General features: G+C 25.8%; 1 protein-coding gene across 2 annotated transcripts; it reads right to left on the reverse strand.

The window, feature by feature from the left end:
- Positions 1–3: 3 nt before the first annotated feature.
- On the reverse strand, positions 4–21,883 carry LOC113549533 (matrix metalloproteinase-2-like). 2 transcript variants are annotated; one of them, XM_026950882.1, is made up of 11 exons: positions 21,630–21,880; positions 21,409–21,555; positions 14,779–14,894; positions 11,046–11,207; positions 8,910–9,034; positions 8,678–8,833; positions 4,129–4,391; positions 3,134–3,287; positions 2,493–2,634; positions 1,372–1,493; positions 4–391 (listed from the first exon to the last, which is right to left on the reverse strand). In XM_026950882.1, exons 1-11 carry the CDS (start codon positions 21,762–21,764, stop codon positions 276–278), a joined length of 1,638 nt encoding a protein of 545 aa, XP_026806683.1. In that variant the 5' UTR covers positions 21,765–21,880; the 3' UTR covers positions 4–275. The 2 variants fall into 2 exon arrangements, with proteins under 2 accessions (XP_026806683.1, XP_026806684.1); XM_026950883.1 differs by lacking the exon at positions 2,493–2,634 and having other exon boundaries at positions 253–391; positions 21,630–21,883.
- Between the last annotated feature and the right edge of the window lie 2,137 nt (positions 21,884–24,020).

Genomic DNA, 24,020 nt, shown 5'->3' on the forward strand with positions numbered 1-24,020 from the left:
TTTCATGTTTATAAGGTAATTTTATTGATAAAAATAGTACATAACTATCCAATTATAGTTATTAAAAAAAGAGCAGTAATTGAGTTTAGCAAAAATGAGAACTAATATCAATCTGTGGAGTGACAAGGATAGAACAAGAAACTAATTCATTAAGAATAGATGTGGGAGAAAAGGTTGGGATGGTTTGATTATGTTATGAAGGACTCTCATTTATGTTAATTTATATTTACTAATTAATAAGATAAAGTTAAAATGTCAATAAAAATAATTATAAATTATGAATTACATCCAAGTAAGAATTCTGCAGCATTTTTTGGGTATCCATTTTCTGTCGTATTGTGCTTATGATTAAACTTCCAGTACTGATTTCCAGTAAAGAAATAAGTATCTCCTAAAAAAATCATTCACATTAAGTTATTTTTAATCATTTAAAATTGTAAGTTTTAAAAAAATTGTTAGATAAATAATTAGAATACATAGATGATTAAAATTTAAAAAGTTATTTTGTATGACAATTATGATAATATGCTTACACAGTGTCTTAATTTATAAATAATTATGTTAGTATTCATTAGTGTACTCAGGGGGGGGGGGAAGACAGCATACTTGCCTCCGTCAAATTTCAAATTTGTTTTCCAAAGTACCAAATTATAATAATATAATGTAATAATGTACTAATAAAATGTAAGTATAAAATTAATTATGCCCCTTCCCCCTAGAAAAATATCAGGGAACGCCCATGTTAGTATTGAAATATATAGAAGCCTATTAGAAATTGTCGTCACAAATTACTTCAGTTTCATTCAGAAACCTAAGAATGTTTACAGAAGCAAATATTTAATTATAAAAAAAAATAGTCAACTTTTCTAAATTGTACAGTATGTCAGCATGCTTATTTAGAAAAAGTTATAATGAAATTTTTTAAAAAAAAAATTATAAAGAACTCTTTTTAGCAAATTAGTAGATTTGTTAAGACGGAAGATTTTTATCTATTATCTGTTTACTCTGGCAGAACTGCAGCACAGATGTACATGTAAACTAATGATTTTATACTCAACATTTTTGTTAATTACATATTATTTACTTAAAACTTATAAGAAGTTTTCTTATCATTGATTATTTTTGGGTTTTGATTGTCGTTTAGTTGATAGTTTATATGGTGAGAAACCATATTTTAAATTGTTATACGGTATACATATAATATATCATGTCTTTGTGGTATCAAAATTGTTAACCCCATATATTGAAAAGACACACTACTAATTATGACTATATAAATATTATATAAACAATTTAAATATTAATAATTTTAAATCTATTCAAAAATCTAGTGAACAATAAAATAAATAATAAGTATATTAGGATATTTACCAGATTTCCATGTGAGAACATCATCTATTGGAGTTTTTACACCTTTGAAATGTTCTTTAATTGATCTATGCCTTTGTAATAATAATTTATGTTGATCATCATACACCCAAAAGTATTCTCCACTAAACAAATAATTTTAATATTATATTTAATGATTACATTTTCAAAAGTAAAAGATGTTTTCCAATTGTTCATATAATTATTATTCGATCTGTCTTGCTATAGATGTATGTTAATATTGGTTTATAAACTTTAAAAAGTGTTTTTTAATAATTTAGTTAGGATATTTTAAACAAAAACTATAAAAAAAACTAACAAAGACTATATTATATTATTTATATCTAATTTATAAGTTTTATATTATTGTATAATATCAAAAATCAATTTATAAAACATTACAAAACATTATTTGAGAATTCTGTTACTATTTTTTTTATTAAATGTTTAGCTTATCTTTTTTATAATGTAAAAATATTCAGATAATTATTTATATCTTGTACATCAGTATTTCTTAAACTTTTTGAAGTCATGAAACACCAAACAACAATATTTTTTATGCAGAACTCCTATCAAAATTATCTTCAAAAAAGGAGGATACTACTAAATATGACAATAAACGGCAACAATGATAATATATCTAATATACTAAATACAGCAAAATGTAATAAAATTATTTATTTAGGAGGTATCATAACATTCAAAGGTAATATAATATTTGACTTTTATTATAATTATAAGAACTATTATTATTATAATATTGACCTTTCTTATATTGTATTAGTATGAAATAATATTTACTATTATTTAACGTATATTTCATACTGTAATGAACTAAATGTAAAATTAAAATATATTAATTTTTTTCTAAATAAATATTAGATTTTTCAAAATAATTTTTTTAAATATTTTGAAAAAAACCACTTAAGTCTCGTGGAACCCTTAAGTGATCTTCACGTAACTCTAGGTAATTATTTTAGTCATTCATTTTTTTGAAAAATAAAACTGATTTTCAAATTATTTGGCTTATACGTTTTATTTTATGTTCAGTAATATCATTCAAAACATCAAATTTTACTGCAATAGGTTTATATTAAACATATAATTTTTACTTGGTTATATACCTAAAAAGATAAGTTATTTGTGGTATTCCATATATCATAACTGCATCAACTTTATTAACAAAATGTGGAAATCCATAATCCATGATAGATCTTGGACTATTTTCTATTAAATGATTTCCATTGAAAACATAAAAACTTTTACCTAAAAAATTATATAAGGTATTAAAATATTATAATAACTAACATGTGGTTATATAATTTTGTTTAACCAATTTTTCATAAAAAAAATAGAATTATATATAAGTACAAATATAGATCTTAATTTTAAATTTTAATATGAAAAAAAAATAATGAGATAAAATTCTTCGTTTCCAGAACTATTCTTATATTATTCCAAGTATTCTAAATTAAAACCTATAAATTTATAACGTTATATTCTAATTAAATTATGTTAACTGATTTAAATATGTAGCACTATGTATATTTACTATGTAGTTAATGTAGTTTCAATACAACCAATTATAAATGATTGGTTTTTAACCACGGTACTGTTGATATTGTTGATTGAATACCGGTTTTATGATTTAATTATAATAATATTTTACTACCTACATATTATTTAGGCTTGTGGAATAATAATAACCACTACATTACTAAATACAATAAATCTTCTTTTTGATTAAAATAATATTTTTACCTACCATGAAATAATACAATATTGGAGTCTGGCCTTTCGTATGCTGCATCAATTTTGACAATAGTCTGGTTGGAATCTGCCAATACTTGAAAGAACCTCAACAATTGAACCGGATAACGTGGTAATATGGACCCTGGGTTGTTTAATCTCCATAATAGCTTATTATGAATAAAATTAAAGTAAAAACATTTTAATTAGATATTAATCACTTTTTCTTACAGTTAATAAAAATAAGCTTGTTGGTTATAGATTTTTAGGATTTTTAAAAAATGTGTTATATTCAGTGATTGATATAAAATAATTTATCTCTATCACCTAAATCACTTTTTTAAGTCAATTTATTAATTCACAACATTTACATATTATTATTAATTACTACAGATTTATTCTGAGATCAACTATCAACCAACAGGAAAAATATTGGCAGTGACTGCCAATATTACAAATTTTCAATGTTCAACAAGTTTTTTTATTCTGTTTAACTCTGACATAATATATAAATAAAAACATGTTGGTATGATTTAATTGATTCAAGAATAACTTATGGTGAACTTCTAATTATATTTTAAACTTTTTATAATTAAATTTCAACAACATAAATCAAAGAAAAAATTTAAAAGTTAACTATTTCCAATATCTATAAATAATTAAGACCAAAATATTTATTAAATATACGTCAATTTTTTTAATTGCAATATAAAAAATTATTAAATTTCCAGAATAAAACAGTTCTTTCACTATATATTTGTTGTTTTTACCGAATATATTGTAAAGTACCTTTAAACTCAAAAATCAGAGTGAATTGATGAATGTAATGGTTTTGAATGCATTGTTGTTAACTTTTTTAATAACATACAATAGGAAAAAAAAGTTTCGATATTAAAAATATGTTCATATATCAAATAATAATATATAATTATGGTTTATGTTAAATTCCACTTAATAAACTAAATCACTACATGTAAAATATTATTTTGTATTATTAACTATTAAACTTACGCTGTTTTTGAACACGAAAATTTCTCCACGGATACATGAAATAGCGTCAAAATTGCCTTGGCATTCATCTATTTTATCATTTTTTTGAGTTGAAATTTCAGGCTTATAAGTAGTCACTGTCTCTGGTGTTACAATGTTATCATCTGTACATGATTCATGACTAAATAAAGACCAATGTACATGTGGTTTGTTAGGTATACTAGGCTGTGGTTGAATAGTACTTTGTACAAAATGCACATGATCTTCTGGCAAAGTTCTAGAAACTAAAATTCAATTATTATTTATTTTTATACTTTTATTTATTACTAAACATATATGAAATAATAATACATTAATACATTAGTCCAAATGAAGAACCCATTAAAAAAATTATAGTGTGACAAAAAAACTAAATGTTATCGGCATATAATAATATAATAAACAGAGAATAATACACAAAAATACTTATTTGAGAAAATGTTATTGTTTTAAACTTTAAACCCTTGATGAAACTAAAGAATAATAATACATATATTATGGCGATTATTGATATATTTATTTATTTATTCTATTTGTACATTGAGTAAAGATGAGGAGAGAATGGCAGCACAGGCGTATTTAAGAGGAGATAAAGGGGGGAAATTACCCCGTAGGCGCCAATCTGTAAGTCTCTTAAAGGGGCGCCACTCTAGAAGTTAATTTTTTAGGGTTTAAGTGTTTTATAGGGGGAAAAAGGGCGTCAATATATTTGTTCACATAGGACGCTAAGATCATAAACACGTCTCTGAATGGTAAGGTGGTGAAGAGGAAGCTCGCAGTAATGCTAATTGTACATTAATTTAATAAAAGTTAAAATAAATTAAAAAGATCTTCCAGTTCTGAATGAGGCGTTCGACTGGATTGCCTAGAAGCGATTTTAATAGTGCTGTTGGTATATACGATGACTTGAATGAAATTTCATTTAGGAGTGAAGTCTTCGATAGAAAATGGCTGTATTATTTTACTGTATTATTATACTAGCACATTGAGATGACTTTAAATAAGGTGACTGCAGATTAATTGATTGGGAGTAGCTAGTTTGGCAGTACCATCAGCATAAGTTTCGATTAGAGTATTTTCGGACACGGATATGTCAGTTGTAAAGTTGATGTATAAGAAAGAAGTAATGTTCCTTCCTTGCGAAATACTGGCAAGTATGTCTCAATATTGAGTTTGAAAGACCTTTTTTCGATGTACAATTTATGACTTATGTAAAAGGTAATAAGAAGCGGGATTCATATTTTTTTAATTTCTATAATAAACCGATGTGTCAAACCGAGTTGAATACTTCAGTAACGCTAATAAATACAGCTGAACAATATATTTTTCATTTCAATGGAGGTAGCAATAAGATTAACAATTCTATACTACAGTAATTAATTTTCGTACAAAAAGATTTTTTTAATTATAAAATTCATTAGGTTAGGCAGTTAGGTGGTAAGTTTAAATTTATATTTACAAATGTTTTTTAACACTTAAATTTGTTATTGTAGTTTATTTTAATAATTTTATTCATTCATACTTATAAGTAAAGATCGGATTTAATTGCACCAAAAATATGCTAAAATTGCAATGAAAACAATATAATAATTGCATAATAAAATCATATAATTGCTTCAAAAAATGTACAAATTGTAGTATAAAATTTATTCTTAAAATATTATAAAATGTATAAAATATTGAATATTTGTATCAAGGACGTACGCAGAAAAAAGTTTTGGGGGGTGTTTTTGAAAATCAGTTATAGAAAAGTAGAACTTTTTTTAAATACAAAATTTTTTTATGAAAACTAGCTATACCTACTTAGGTAAATACCTGCTTTTTTAAGTATAAATATTGATATAAAGAAAAAATTACAATATTAAATCTAATTTTCACAAAGTTTTAGCCATTATATTAAGAATATCTTCACTGTTAATACCTATGTGGCTATGTCTCTATGTACATTTAACAATACTAATTCATCTAATCTTTCGTCGCCAGTTTTGTTATGTAAATACGTACCCACGTCAATACACAAAAGGTATAATTTTATTTTACTTATAAATCCTGTTTAAGTATTTTTATTTTTATTAAAATTATATTAGTTATTTTAATTTGTCAATATAAAATTTTAATTTTGCTTTAATCGGTTTTTTACAAACACAATGTGTTAACACTTTAACGTGCTAGGTAAACTAAGTCCCGAGTAATAACATTTTTCGAAAGAATATTTATAAATAACAACGATGTACCTATACTTAAAAATAAAAAGTCGATACATTCAATGAGTACTGTATAGTGACTAGTCATCAATTAATGATTATCGATTATCGATTTGCTTACTTACATACATTCAAATTGATACATATATAAAAATACGTAGCAAAGAGATAATTAAAATGAAAAAAATTACAATAGAAAATTTTTTTTTTTTTTGAGACAAGAAATGTTGAAATAAGAAAATAAAAATATTTCAAGATTTGAATTCGTTAAAAACATATCAAATACATTATGTTCATTATACATAATAACAATAAATAGTGTAATAATAAAAATAAAAATTGACTTGAATTTGTATATTATATATTTAATTAATTGTGATTTGTATGTACGACGTTGTGAATAATATTAGATATTAAAAGCAAAAAAAGCACATTTTCAACATAACAGATAGTACTATTAGTACTAAGCTTGTAAAAGTGAGAAAGAAAATGTGTTGTTTTGGAAACTAAACCTATTTTAACCAGGGACTCCGTTTACCTTAAACCTTTTCAAATCCGGGACTCAGTTTACCACAAAAACGGTATTTCGGACTCGATTTACTTATTTATAATATCATACCTGTCTATCAAAGTATAATAATAATTATGGTAATTAACATTAAAATAGAATAAGTAAATAACCATACAAAAACCAAATATTTCGGGGGGTGTTCAAACACCCAAAACACTCCCCTGTGTACGTCCCTGTCCTCCGCCATTTGTTTGAAACTGGTTTTGAGTAAATATTACTGTTTATGTTTTTTCGTGACATTTCTAACTAATTTACTGTGATTAAATGATATTATTGACTATTATGTTAGTTTAAGATTATTACAAATTATTGAAATCGTATATTTGTATTACCTACATATTTAAAAACTGAAGACATTTTAAGGTCTGCTGTATGCCTGTATGTATGTATGGTGTGGTTAGAAACATATGGGGTATCTATATTTAATATTTTGGAAAGTATGATGTTTTGAAAAAATTGAATTCAGATTATATTAGATTTGTTTGCGTTTCCCCAGAATTGAAGACTTTATATCCAAATAGACTCTTTAATAGTGATTTATAAATTAGTATATTGATTATTATTTATAAGGCTTTTTAGTAGGTGTAGGCGTAGATTTAGATTTTATTCTTTTGGATGCTGGGCTCAGGCCTTTTATCAAGAGTCAAACCAAGAATCAAGATATCTATTTAATATGAAATGAATTAATGGAATCCACGATCAAACTAAACAAAGCAGTAAGGTCTAAATATGTAGTAGTTACTATGAAATAATACATTTTAATAAAGTATTATTTTAAGGTTAAAATAGCAGAATGAATATCCAATTGTGATAGAAATTTTAGGTAATATCACACGTTCAAATATTTAAAATCACATTTTAACTAGTAAAGCCAAAGTCATCAGTTGAAAAATTAACCTATATTAACTATAGTAAGTATAATATGAAGTATTCTATTATGATCTCATAATATTTAATTACTATACGTGTGTTGGAATATTACATTTTAATTAGTTATAACACCCTGTATAATATAAACAATAATAGCACATCTGCACATATTGTAGATTTATATACATATAGGTATATTCGTATATTATATATATAAATAATATTGTAAGGGAAACATAAAATCTGACTTTATAGATTCCTTTCTTGGGTGTGGTAGTAATTATATATATAATTATACAATGTATACGGGTAGTAGGTCTCTACATTTTATTCAAAAATTATAAATTGTTTTACTAAGTATTTAGTGTTTTTTGGATACTTAATTAACTTCCTTTGAACAAGGTCAGTATTTCAATACAACTTTTTTTATACAAATCGTATATAATTCATAGTCTCGTCAAGATTTTTTAATATAAGAGGAAGGTGTAAGGTTTGTAAATTATTAGACTTAATGGCAATGACGATATCACTATATTCACTACAACAAAAATTGAATGATAATTATATTAGTATTTCTATTTAGTATAAAAACTTGAGTCTATAAAACTAAACCAGAGTCAAGTATATTATTACAATTTTTATTATAGTTTCCAAAAAGTTAAGTTCTCTTGAAACAATAAATTTAATAATTTATAGAGCGTTCAAATCGCGGAAGACGCCTGTAAACCCTTGGCCCATACACACAATGAATAATAAATTAACAGCATAGAAGCATGACATAAGATATTTTATCTATTTTGTTTCTACTAATTACTTAATAGTTATAATCAAAAAAAAAAATTTTTTTTAATTTTTAAGATATTTTATTTTTATTAAATATTCTTACTATATAATGAATGCATTCCTAATATATCATCATATCCAATATCTTGAGGTTGTGGACCTGTGTAATAGGGATTCATAATAGAATTAGGCTCTGATGAATGTCCCAATCCTAAACTATGGCCCATTTCATGAATAGCCACAGAATAGAAATCAACACCTAAAGTATAATAAACACATCTGTATGATGGTAATACAAGTTATAAATTATAATGTAAAAATAATACATATTATACCATTGTAAGAGTTATCTAATGTCCAGTCTTCACTATCGTCAAAATGTATATCTCCGCCCAAAAACCCTAGTTCTGTTGGATAAAAAGCATGCGCAAGGACATTACCAGGACCATCAAATGGAAACCTATCATTTTAATTATCATTTTTTGAAGACTATATACATTTATTTGTGTAACTATTTAATAATATAAATTATTTGTTAATTATTATCTGTTATATAAGTACTCGAGGCGCCCCCAAGGGAGGTGGGAGGGGCCATGCCCCCTTTTTTGGCTAATGTTTGTATATTATGGTGTATTTTTAAAAGCTATAATTTTTAATTAAAGAAGCCATTGTCTACTAAATTTTGTATTTGTGTAATAGAATGAATGTTTACAATAGCCCAGTCAAATTAGATAAAAAATCGAAAAAGTTGGGAACTAATTCCTTGAAAGCTGAATTTTGGATATAAGTAGTATATACATGACTTATAAACATACTAAAAGTCCTGATACCTAAACCTTGTGCGTAGCTCCCCCACCCCTCTTAAAAGGGTCATACGCCCCTTTCACTGTTTAACTTATAACTCGTTAGCTGTTATTAAAATACCTATGACAAAAATTAATCAAATTTACTATAATAATACATTATTTTACTTGTCATACTCGTGTATATTATTTATAAAATTGGAATATAAAAAAATAATAATTCTGAAATAAATATTAGTTACAATTTATAAATTAAATAAGAAAAATGATTCAGAGTACTATATATTATTAAATTAAATTTTAAAAATGATTCTAGTGTTGTATTGTAGGTCCTGAAAAAAAAAATTTATTTACTTAATATTTTCATATTTATATTATATTATTTATTTAAATATTAAAATAATACTGTACCTACCTAATTCATTATATTATGCGTGGATCTCATTTTCTGTAATGATAGTTTATGGTTTATTTCTCCTCTCTTATACTCAAATAAATATTTGTGCTCGTCTTCGTCATCAATTATTGGTTATTGCTGATTCAAACAGGATCCCCCTTGACAATGTTTGCATATCACCGAACATAGCAATCCCGTTTTTCGACAGCTGCAATTTTGTTAACAGTTTTGATGCAGGCACAACTTATAAACTAATTACTTTTAAAAGAGTAGGTATACGACGCTGATGATTCTTTTGTGAAAACTGGACTTAATTTTCTATTATACCATTTCCATTCCCAATTCTATGGATTTGATTTATTCCCATGCCACAACTGCATTTGTAAATATATTTTGTAGAAATGTTCTTTTGCTAAATCTATAGGTAATAGGTATAGTTGAAGGAAGTCGAGCTAATTGTATTTACTTTTTGTTAGAAGCAGCGGTTTTTATCTTTTTTTTTTTTTAATATAATACTTACCGTAATATAAATACTTATATTAAAAGTAAGTTTATTCCATGGTAAATTTATAATATATTAATATGGTCTTTAATTTTGGTCATAGATATTTTTATTGTAACTTGGAAAGCTGATGAGTTATAATCGAAAACAGTGTAAAGGGCTGTCGTCCTTTGAATAGGCTACGCACAAGGGGTAGGTGTCAAGGACTTTGAATATGTTTATAAGTGAGGTATAAACTACTTATATACCAAAATTCAACTTTCGGGAAATTAGTTCCGAACGTTTTGCTAATTTAACTGGATTACAAAACTTATGTGCAAAGTCAAAAATCAAGTAACAGATGAAACAATAAAATTATTTGGTATGGAGCATGCAATTTTTATATAATAACTATAATTATCTTAATATTTTATAAAATTAGTTAATTTATAATATCATAATATAATATAAATATAATGAGTAAATAAGTTATAAGATTTTTTTTCAGTGCTCTTGGTGTCATAATATTTTGATGAAAATATAGAATTAATCATATTATCATACATCATATATTTTTTTTACGAAGTTTGTAATAAGTTATACATAAATAAAAAAAAGTATAAAATACTATATTTTACTATATTTTACTATATAATATTTCATGGCTATATATTATATAAATATGATGTTATATGTATAATATAGGGACGCCTAACTCCCACTTCCTAGTAAAAATTTCTGCAGGCGCCCTTGTAAGTCCCTATAATCTACTTGACTACTTCATACTTACTGATCTCCATGATTGGAAACACCAAATGAAATTAAAATATCTGCATTAGCATTATATACTTCTGTAAAAATAATTCGACTATACCGACTCCACTTTGTAAATGCTCTCTGAATTTCATTTGTTATACCACTACGTGATAATTTTGGAGTAAAATTAGATATGCTAGTTTAAATATAAAACATTTATAGATTAATAAAATGTAATACTCAATAATGATAAAACTTGCTATATCGATATTATAGAAGTATTAAATTTAATAAAGTCCATAAATATTTATTTATTTTATCAAAAAATTAATATTTATGAATTTTGATAAATAATGGTATAAATACTTTTATAATAATCCAATTATGTATATGTTGTATGTATAATATATAGTTAAATTGTTTTTAAAATGGTGTAACGCTCACGATTTCGTGGATACTTGACCACTATGCGGCCTATCGAATTTCGATCATGGTTTTTAGTAAATAGTAGATAACCGCGCGTGATTCCGATAGAGACACCGTATATTTCAAATGTTTTTTTTTATAAACAAGGATAAAATCAAAATAAAATTGTTTTTATTTTTCTGACTTACACACACAACTACACAAATGAACAACATAGCAAATTTGCGTATTGCGTTTAGTTGAAAAAATCTTCCGTTTAGAATGTTAGATGTTAGAATGAATTGACCTATTATAATTATTATTAAACTTAAAATGTATAACATTATCTATATTTGTGGGTTGGTTTATTTACAAAACATACATTTTGTATAGATAATACATACTAAAATATAAATAAAATATAAAATATTTCAATTGAAAAATGATCATATATCGCAGAAAATTATAGTTATAATAAGCTAACGTATAAACACAGATTATGTTCTAAACTTTAAGTTTTTTTTTTTCAAATATGCCTCAACTACCAGGGTTATTGGAGTTTCTGAAATAACATATTACATTTTATAATTTTTACGAATTATTATAAAAAAAAAAAGAAAAAAAAAGATACATATAAGATAACTAATACGGTACAATAAGTTTTAATTTAATGCAATTATATGTGATATATCTAAGTGTTCATGTCATTTTTTTTTTTTTGAAAAAGGCTTGTCTCTTTGAGGAGTTCCAGAAGCGACGATGTTCTCTTTGTGTTTAAATCTTTAAATTTATAATAGGTCAATTAACTCAAAAATTAAAGCTAACTACACAAGATTGGGTATTTTATCAATTTGGCACGTGGTGCGTTGGTCGAAGTATATATATAAGGTATGGTCGTATGAACTTTGGAATAATAAATTTAAATAAAATAGAGTATAGATTATAGACTATAGTATAGAGCGTACAAATCGATTATCCGCATCAATTGGGACATAGGCATAGGCGTGTGCACGGGGGGTTCCGGGTGTGCCTGGGCACCCCCCGACATGTAATTGGGGCTCTAAAATTTAAGTCCTATAGCATATATATGGGTCCGTATTTTAATTAATGTTACTAGAATAAAAATGATATTTTTTCTAAAATATGTTGTGAAAAATTATGTTTTGAGATAAAAAAAATAATACAACTTAAAATATTTTAAATTTGCGTGGTAAAACTTATTATGATTAAAACAGCTAGATGTTATTGACTACAAAATTAAAAATAATAAATTAAATATATTGCAATTATCTTGAAAGTAGATTTTAGATCCAACTATCTATAATGAAATATTATATAACTTTGTACTAGTAATATTACTCATTAATATGTGATATAATCTAAGTAATGTTTATTCAGGCATTATAATTTATTAAAATGTGTACATGTCTTGTTAAAAGAGGGCCCAAATTCAGAAAAGGGCCCGAAAAAATTGTAGGCACTCCCAAAATTCAGGTCTGCGCACGCCTGTCGACATATAGGGATTGCGAATACCTAATCGATTTGTACGGATAATTAAACAACTACAAGAATTGCGTCCGGCTTTAAAATATTTAAGTGAAGTTGATTCAATATTTGTGGTTGGAACTTTTAAAAGTTGCCCAAAATTGTTGACACAATTTTTTACAACCCATTGACTTGAAGAATAATCATTATATACCACTGATATTTTTTTTTTTACTTCCTAGTAAAAATATAGATACTTACACTAAAGCATTTATTCATCTCAAATCTGAATCTATAAAAAATAATACCAATTTTTCACTTAAAAATTATACTTGCCAATTTTGAAAAAGCAATTAATTCATCATTATTAATTTTGTGGCCATCCATTCTAATAATATGGAGATTTGATCGAATTTTAGGAGGGGTATACTTGGCAATATCATTGCAAAATAAGTACCTATTTAATAATTTGAAACATTTTTATTAATTTTGAGACTTTCGACTTTTTTCTAAGCACCCTTTATGGTTAGGTTAGCCTATGGTTCTAATACAGGATGCAGATTTCATTAAGGTCAAAGTTAGCGGAGGAAAATTTAAAGGAATGGTTTAAGCCATTTAAAGTTTGATTCAAGAATACAAAAATGAAAAAAGAATAATACATTTTCCATTTAAGTTTTTATCAGTTTTTTATTTTAATTATTATATTACGCTTCTATAATTTAATCCTACATACTTTCTCATTTTACTTACTTCTAATTGCATAACAACGACAAAAATCAATATTTTTAACTTACCGATAGTCATAATTAGCTATTGACAGTCCTATGTCTATATAAAATTGAAAGAAAATAATGTTTTTACGTTGGGACGCAATTCGTGTGTAGCGTAATCAAGCAACGAATAAAAATCTAATATAATGAATTTAATATTTTTATAAAAATAAGACAAAATATGTGCTGTATGTATAACATGGAAGTCAGGGGCATATTTTAGGGAGAGGCCAACGGGCCCGTGCCCTTCCCCATTCAGCGTATTTTATACTTATTTTTATTATATGAGATATAATAAATTTTTTAATGCTCCCCCCCCCGCATAAGACATTTCTAAATACGCCCCTGATAGAAGTATAATATTATATAAATATAATGAAATAAAAATGTATGTATTATTGTTAAAAAGTACGGTAATATAATTAATTTAAATTTAAAATTTAAAAATATAAAATAAATAAATATATTTTAAGTCTGTAATGCAGATAGTTGACGTTCCATAATAATCGATGCTCCTCTGTATATATATTTTACTTCAGAGGTTTATTTACGAAACTTTAGATCCGAAAACGGAGAAAGACTTTAATAACAACTGGGTTTAATAAGAAAGATATAAATATTTTTTTTATGTCGCACGATATATTATTGTGTACCTAATATTATAGTATACTAATATTAGTATTATTTGAATTAGGGAATAAAAATTCCTGTCCCCAACGAGAAACACCAAACAATATTTATTTTACCACTAATAAATCTGGTTTAAAGTTAATTTAATTTTTTTTTCAACATCGTCCTAATTTTTCAAGTTTGATAAGTAATATTTTTATTGTATTTTCCAACGTTACCTAATGACCTAACGCTAATTTTGCATAATCTATAGATTATAGCAAACATAATATTTTATTTTGGAGATTTTTTTCTTATAAATGGGGGGAGGGGTTCCGTAAAATTTTATTCTATGAACCAAATTTATTATACAAAAAATTACGAAATAACTCAAAATGACAATAATATAACCTCAAAAAAGTCCATCGTGGTTCCCATAACTCCCTAGACCCCCCCCCCCCCACAAAAAATCTCTATTTCTTATATTAGAATACTTACAAATAAGTAAGAGTTCGTTTATTCCAACCATTCGAAGGTATAACAAATCTTTTATTTTTGGTAATCTTTTGTTTTAAGGATATGTCAGGTACACCACAACGTTTTGACTTCACCAACTAAAACATTTTAATAACTCAATTTATTATACCTTCTCATTCCTCAATAATCGATATTTTAATTTAAATTAAAGGGGTTTATAATTTATAACCTGTACGTATCAAAAAAATGTAATGGATAGTACTACTACCAATACAGGGGTCAGGAACCTGCAGCTATTTAACATGCAGCCTGAGGCTCTTTGGATAATTATCAATCGAGATCCGTAAAATATAAATTATATTATACCTGCGTTATTATAGTGATAAATAAAGTTTTTCTATATTTTCTAAATTTAAGACGTATTATTATGTTTTTATTGCCTACCATTTTCTCAATGAAATAATAATACTATCTTTATTCTAATATATGTATTAATAAAGTAATAATTTATACACCACAATTAAAAAAAAGGTTGTTCAAACCTGTGCGGCTCCCTAGATATCATAGTTTTGTAATTTTTTGAAAAAATGGCTCTTTCCTACGAATAGGTTCCGACCCCTGACCTAGTAGGTAAGAACTAAGAAGTGACAGATTAATACCAAATGGGGAAATATGACGGGATTTAGATAAAAAATAATATTAGATAACACTAAGTTACACTGAGTACAATAAATTAAACGTACATCGAAACAAAATGCTAATAATATGTTTTGCTTTGCCGATGAGTTAATAGGAATAGATAGAACAAACGATGAAACCAGACTGCTTCGACGCTAAATGTAGCAGACCGAAGGACTGTATTATTAATTTTATTAAGTAATCAAAAAATAGTTGATCCCTAACAAAAATTATACTTTTCAAAATAAATTCCTAAGAATAACACTCAAAGCCTCTTGGTTCATGGAAAATAAACAATAATTACATAATGAAATGACATAGGAATACAGGAGTATCGCAAAAAAATATCCCTATACGTGATTTTAAAAGATTTTGCAAATTAATCTAAATATTAGTATTATGTTATTGCGTATAATACAATTTATAACATACATACGTACAATTTTTATGTCCCAATATTCCACAAATAATATTAAATTTGGATTCAATGTAAATTTTTATTTATTTATATATTATTAACATTTCAAACTAATTTGTCGTGATTGAAAACATTGACTAGGTGTTTGTTTTATATTTTTAAATTATTGACTTAATTGATATAATTAGGTAGAAACACAGTCATTTTTATTATAGGGTTATTTCTTCCGTGGTTATTTATTAGGCAAATCGAATACACTTACACTATACTTACTTTTCAACATGAATATTACTAATTCCATGAAAGATTCAACAAAACAGAAAGGAACACTACTTTAAAATCGGCAATTTAGTTTTATCTATTATATTATGATATAGCCACTAATCCAAAACTAAAATTACGCCTATCACGACTCGTAAGACTTCTTTTTTAATGTACTTAATAGTATTAAATATTAAATCAATACTATACTATACTTATAGTACTTATATTATTGTAACATTTGTAACTAACTATTTATTACTTTAATTGTTGAGCTATAACAATTGTGTAGCTAATAAAAAAAAAAAAATATTATCATTACCTGCTTAAATTGTACACTATAGTAAATTATAAAATTCGTCTTATTGTAAAAACATGAAATATCTCGAAACAAATAAAATTAAACCAATAAAATAAAAATGATATAGTTATCTATACCTATATAATAGGAAGTGGGACTCTGTGATAATATAGAATAAATGTAAGATGACACATTTTGTGTTTAGACCAGCGATTCCTAAACTTACGACCACGGAAGCCTTGAGAAATAGTTTGTGTTTCGTGAAACCCTCTTATTTTAAATAATATAAAATAATAATTTTTAATAATATAAATAATCCAAATATAATATAAAACAATTTTCTCAATAATCACATCTGGCAGAACCCTTGAGATTGCCATTTTCCTCCAAAAACGAGATACCGTTTTCATCTACTATCCATTTTTCTCCATAAAAAAAGATTGGTTTCCATTTTCCTCCACATTATTTTTAACTACAATTATGTTTGTTTTCCTCCAATATTTTAGACAGTGTTTTAGTGTTGCGTTGCGAATTAGAAAGATAGAATATGGCTATATAGGATTATATAGGATTGTGCGTATCTGTTGATTAAAGTCTGGTCGCTTAATTTCTAGGTACCTATGTAATTAAAAAAAGTAAAATAATTATTCATATTATGTCTAATTTTTATTTTCTTTAAACAGGTATTCATTTGTTGCTTAAAATGTCCTATAATTATAAAAAAATATATTATTATATATTGTAATGATTTTACTACAAAACATGTCAATACTCTCATAGCCTTCTCCCTTAGATAGTTTCAGAAGACACGAAACCATACTAAATCGCCTCAGAATAGAACATACATTTATGACGCATCAACACCTAATGAGTAATGATTAAAGAAAAGTCTCCCAAATGTCTCTCCCGTGGTGTTCAAATTACCGTCAAGCATATCCTCACCGAATACTGCAATTTTCAAAATTACCGTGAAGGCATACTACTCTCCACACATCCATATAAAATCCTCAGTACGGAGCCAAAGTCAACACAAAATCTTTTAATGTTCTTAAAAATATCTAATTTTTTTAATAAAATATTAATGGTTTAATTATAATTTTTTGGTTAAGCAATGTATATTATGTACCATAATGTCAGACCAATGGCCACAGCCGCCGAAGGTCTTTAATTAATAAAAAAAAAAAAAAAAATGATTTTACTATATTTTATATTTTACATATTGCCTGGTTGCATTATCATTAACTACTTATTATTAATTATTATCAAATTGTTTAATATTATTTTATTTATTGATTGATGCATCTTTATCGATGTACGTGCTTTTTATTATATTCATTCTCTTTTTAGCCACCCGCCAAGTTCGGCGCGTATACGTTGTTTTTTATATTTTATAATTATATTTGAAATATTTAATTTGTTCTTTTATTTTTAATTTAACGTTCTGACAATAAATGACGATTTTATTATTTTATTTGTTGGAGAAAAATGGACAGTGGAGGAAAACGGTATCTCGTTTTTGGAGGAAAATCTACCCGCTCAAAAAATGAATATCAACACCTTCTATTACATTAAAATAAGCCTAAAAAGCCTATAAAATATATCTTATGGAATTCGGGACACTCGATTGAGTTTTATATTCTAAATCCATAATTGTCTTTTAGTAAAAAATACCTAATTTTCAAGGAATAATACCAGTATTCATCACATATTCACACACATAAACAAATTACCACTGTGTCACTGTGAGGCTCATTATAATAACAATATCTAGTAGTCAAGAAATGAATGATTGATACATGTTTATTAGCTTTAACCTTTCTTATAATAGTGACGATAGTGTACACATTAATTATGAAAACCACCCAAGCGATGGGAACGTGCTATATCTAATAATAAACGACAATTATATTGTATCAATATTTGTTATAAGGTCATAGGGAAAAAAAACAAAACATTTTTAAGATTTAAAATTATAACATTAGCATTTTTTTTCGAAATGACGTTTAAGATGGCTAATAAATTATTATTGTTACACATCGATAATAACTTAATAAGCAAAATTACAAAAAGGAGGACAAGTGGGTATTGCTCTGCTGTATAATAGAGATGATGAGTAGGTCACTGGTCACTATAATGGATGTGTTAAATTTGAATGCAATGGCAGGTGTCATTGTATACGAAAAACGATTCTGAACGGAGATGATTTGTCAGTCAATGATTATAATTAGTAGGATATAGGTATTATTACCTATATTATTAGGTATTATTATATTATTACCTATATTTAAATTGTAATATATCGTTATTATGCACTCATAAAATTTTTTCTATATTGACGCTGGAATTTTTTTTACAGTTAATTGAAGGAAAACTTATGGATAACCTTGTATTGGGTTTTTTAACCTTAGGTATAAATCACAACAATTTTATGAATTTTTAACTTTAAAATTCCTTGCAAATTTTCGCGATTTTGATATATTTCGTAAATATTTGAACTTAAAATGCTTATAAACAAAAATTGTGAATAACGATTTTTGATTACTTTTTTACGATAAGTACAACTTATAATAAACCTTATTGTATTCAGTTTTAAAAAATTTTTAGATAGCCAAATTTTTTTTATCGGCATTTTAAGAAAAAAAACTTAGAGAAGTCAAAAATTTCAATTGTCTACTAGCATAGGCGCAATTTGGGCTAAATTTATGGGGGTGCTAATTTTATATTAACCAAAGTGAGCCGTGAAGGGCTTTGCCCCCACACCCCCCTAAACTTATTATCTATAATTATTAATAGTTTATAACAATATTAACAATATAACACCAAAAGAAAAAAAAAACGATTGCCAAGTCAGAAATCGGCACATAAAATTTCTTGATTTTTCATTTTTTAGAAATGTATTAATTTTATGCAATATATATGTGTAATGTATTTTATTTTCATTTTCATTTAGTGAGATAGATCACTGAAACCGGAGAGCGGATTTTTTTGTTTGGGGTCTTTTTAAATTCACATTGTCTAAGAGAAATGCAGTAAAAATTTTCAGAACTTCAAAAAAAAAATTAAATCACATTTTATTGGGCATTTTTTATGTTTTTCAGCTTTATAATTTTATAGTGAGTTAACGATTGAAGATAAAGTTCTGAAAATTTTCACAGCACTTCTCCTAGTCAATGTAAATCTAACTATACCCCAAATAAAAAAATCTGTTCTCCAGTTTCGGTAATCTACCACGCTAAATAAAAATCTAACAAAACATAATTATTTTATTAACTGTGAAAATTAAATAATTGTTTTTGAAAATTTTTAATTTCACATTTTGTAATCTCTTTTTAATGAGCTATCATCAACTTAAGCTATAATAGTTTTGGAGAAAAGTTAAAAAAAATAGAAATTTTGCGACTGTTCACGCCGACGTTTTTGTGGATTCAAATCGTTATACCACTCAGGTGTGATATAGGATCTCTCATTAATATTTTATGTTGAAGTTAGCTTAATTATCCGCCTACTAACTACAACTGAGTTACATTTTTATCATTTTCCTATTTAACAAAAATTCTCAAAGTTTTAAAAATTCAAATTTTTTTCATTTTAATTACCATACTTACTTGATTAAAAATCAAGAAAGTAAAACAAAAAACATTAAAGTGTACAGGTAAATATATTTTTTATTTTTATTTAAATATTATATTAAAGATATACGTCTTTGAGATATAGCAAAATGATTTACTATTTTATCTTTATCAATTTTATTGCTTAGATCTCTCTCAATATCAATAACTGACAAATTTGTCAAAAATTCGATTATTCTATTGAAAATTTGGGGGTGCTAAACACCCCCTCCTCAATTGCGCCTATGTCTATAAGTAGCTTAAAAAAGGTCAAAATATTTTGAAAATTTAATCGCAAATAGATAACCATAAACATTTGTTGAAAATTTCAAGTATTTACAATGTTTCGTTTTTGAGTTACAGCAAAATCAAAAAATCGATTTTGTCGAAAAGTGGTTATGCGTAAAAATTCCCGTTTTTCCGTTATTTTTTCAGGGTTTTTCCCGACGTTTTTGAAAACTACTGGAATTTTTTTACTTTTGACTCCCCAATGTACCAACCATATTCAATTTCCTTGTTAAAGAGGGGCTGAAGTCGAAAATTGAAGTATTATTACTACTCCTAAACGTGATGACAGACACAAAAATAAAAAAAAACACACATCATTGTAAAATCAATACATTCATCACTCCGTTCAGAATCTAAAAATGTTAAATAAATTATTTTAATTATATACAAATGACAATTAATTTAAATTTTTTAATTATTTAAAATTTTTACACTTCAACATTTTTTAAATTATGTAGGTACAAATGACAAATTACAATTATTGACAATGTTAAATGCAGATTGCAGCTATACTTATAAATATGTTAAAAAAGTGTTACATAGATAAATGTAATAGTTATATTTAATTATGTAAATCATAATAAAATAACGAATAATGTATTTAGTTGATACGGGGCTTTTTTTCCAATAATCCATTATGAGTACGGGTTATTTTCAAAGATTATGCTACTCAATGACAATGTAATATGTTGTTTAACTCATAAACAAATATTTGCAAGCACCTAGTTAATGTGGTTTTGATAAAACTTGTATTATTACTTATAAGTTATACGAAGGTATTAGTTAATATCTACCTATTTGAGAGTTAATTGAGCTATTGCTGTTATTAGTTTCAGTAATGTTAATAGTTAATGTAGGCACTTTTCATTATTCATTTTCATTTTTATACAATACACCTAGTTGCTAGGAATCTATAATTTATAAATCTATAATACTTCCATAAGCAATTTAGGGATAATACTTATTAAAAATAGGGTAGGTATGATATTAGTATATTACACTTCAAAATAAAAGTAAAAGTTTGTAACATTTTAAAATTACATAAATCACTGTATGCAATCTAGAATAAAAAATAGTAAATATATTTATATACAAGCCTTTAATGTATCATCATCAAATATTCCCGTTTGATTTAATCCACCAAACTTTTGTACTAATTTCAAAGCAGTCACTAATTCATCTTTGGCAGTTAAAGCTTGGGGACCATCTTGATCCAAATATCCAAATTTTTGCATAAATTTGATCTATATATTTAAATAAAGTAAAATATAAATAGTAACAATTTGAATTTTTTTTATGAGGTATACTATAAATTTACCATATCTTGATTAAGATGCATTTTATTATTATGGTTTTCTATGATTTCTTGATTTTGTAATAAAGGTGAACAAGTAATAGTTACGGTAAGCCACCAGATGGTCCAAATGCTTATATATGGTAGTTTATAATGCATTATTAGTTAAAAATGTATACTTACTGTAAACTATAGAGTAAAAGCTCAACCAAATAAAAATAATATATATAAATGTACACAATAATCTAGTTGAATTAATTTAATTTGATAGTAACTTATAAGTTTCTTATAAGAAATAATATTAAAACGTAAATATGTACCTTGTTTATAGGTTAGAAAATAATATCCATATTAAAATTATTGTACATAATATATCTTGGGGTCAAACCGATAAGTTTGCGTTCTGATATAAATCATTAATTAAGTGAAAATATCGATAAAAACATAATTAAAATTAAAATAGATTACCTACATACAAAAATTATAGTCTACTCAATTTTTATTTACATACTTAGAATAATTAGTTTGATATTTTATACCTGTAACTTAATTCATAATTTGGACCAACATTTTTTTTTTTTTTTGAGGAGGGGCTTATATTATTTTATTATTAATCTACGTAGAAATGTCCTTCACACCCTTCTACTGAGTTTATATATTTGTAAAAACTGTCTTAAAATTAATACATGAATCTATAGTAATGTTTTTTTACTGAATAACCGACTTCGCTCGTGTGTTAAATAACCGATTCTTGTACAAATTGATTTTTTATTATAATTAAAATATTTAAAGCCTAGTCACCTAATAGATTTTTTTTATAATTTAACTTAATTTATTATGTTTATAACTGAGATGACAAAAAAAATTTAATTTAAAATAATAAGAGTGATTTTTTTCGTAGGTTCATTTGGTATACCTTTGTGAAAAAAAATCGTTAAACTAATTAAATAACACACTAAAAAACGGTAATCTTTAAATACAAACCCCCTCTGTCTTCTCTTAAACAAAAAGATAATAAAAAAATCAGGTGATATGGTGACACTCAGGAGGGTATTTGGAACAACTCTGTGAAAAAAAAATTGGAAAAAGTTACAATGTGTCGTCACAAAATTGAAAACATAAGAAGCACCTGTTTTTTATATATATAAGGATAAAAGACAAGAGTAACAGTTTTGCAACATACTTGTTCTTAATAATTATCTTTTCCTTTAAATGAAAAATGTTGTAACTTACTATCTAATACATACTTAGAAATTACAGTGCTATAAAAAAAAATTGAGAGTTTAACTTCATAAGCCATGACTAAGGCTTGGATTTCAATACAAAGTGCATATTTTTTCGGTTGATCTTATACGCAATGCTTTCTAAGTACATAATTCGTTTCATGTAACGAGGGTATATCAAAGCTACAAATTTTATTTTGCATTTTTTTGTATATTTCGTCGTTTTTTTATTTTTACATTTCATCGCAGCTAAATGCATCGTGCGTCAATTCACCGTGGTCATTTTATCGTGTTATAAATAAGTCGCGCGTCAATTTATTGAGTGTTATCGTTTTTATGATTTATGAACTCTGTTTACATCTTATTGCCAAATAAAAAAGAAAACACCTATAAACGTATGTTTCAAGCTCTAAAAACAATTGTGTCTGATCTAAGTCCTAAGACAATTATGGTCGACTTTAAAAAAGGTGCAATAAATGCAATAACTTCTAAATGTTCTGAAGCAAAATTGAAAGGTTGTTTCCTTCATTTGTCGCAATGTATTTGGTGACAAATTCAAGCTGCAGGCCTCCAAAACAAATATATAGATGACGTAACTTTTGCGCTACAGGTTCGTAAATTACCAAGTTTAGCTTATGTATACCAGAAAATAAGATTATTGAGTCTTATGAAAAATTGTTGGATATCAAATACTTTATAGAAAATGATGAATTACTATCATCAATTCTTAATTATTTTGACGATACTTGGATAGGACGTACTGACAGGCGAAATTTTGGCGGTACATTGACGTGCGATAAATTGCGACCGCGATAAACTGACGTGCGATGAATTTAGCCACGATGAATTGACGTATATGATATATGGGATATACGGTATATCCCATTTTTAGCATTATTGGGTCATTTTATTGGTTGTGCATATTTGTTCAATATACGACCATATTTAGCCTATTCAAAATATTATCTAAAAATAAATCGTCATATCAGAAGAATTAACTACTAACGATATTTGTCACATGAAATTTGCTATTACATCTGTGGATGTCGAAAGTGCTTTTCAACGTACAAAAATATTGTTTTGGATAATAGAAGATCTTTGGTGTTTGAACATATTAAATAATATATTATTGTTCAATGCAATGATCAAAATTTAGTAAGTACAATAGGTTTACTTAGAATTTTAATTTTAC

This window comes from Rhopalosiphum maidis, chromosome 4 (genome assembly GCF_003676215.2).
Source record: "Rhopalosiphum maidis isolate BTI-1 chromosome 4, ASM367621v3, whole genome shotgun sequence".
NCBI classification, from domain to species: Eukaryota; Metazoa; Arthropoda; class Insecta; order Hemiptera; family Aphididae; genus Rhopalosiphum; species Rhopalosiphum maidis.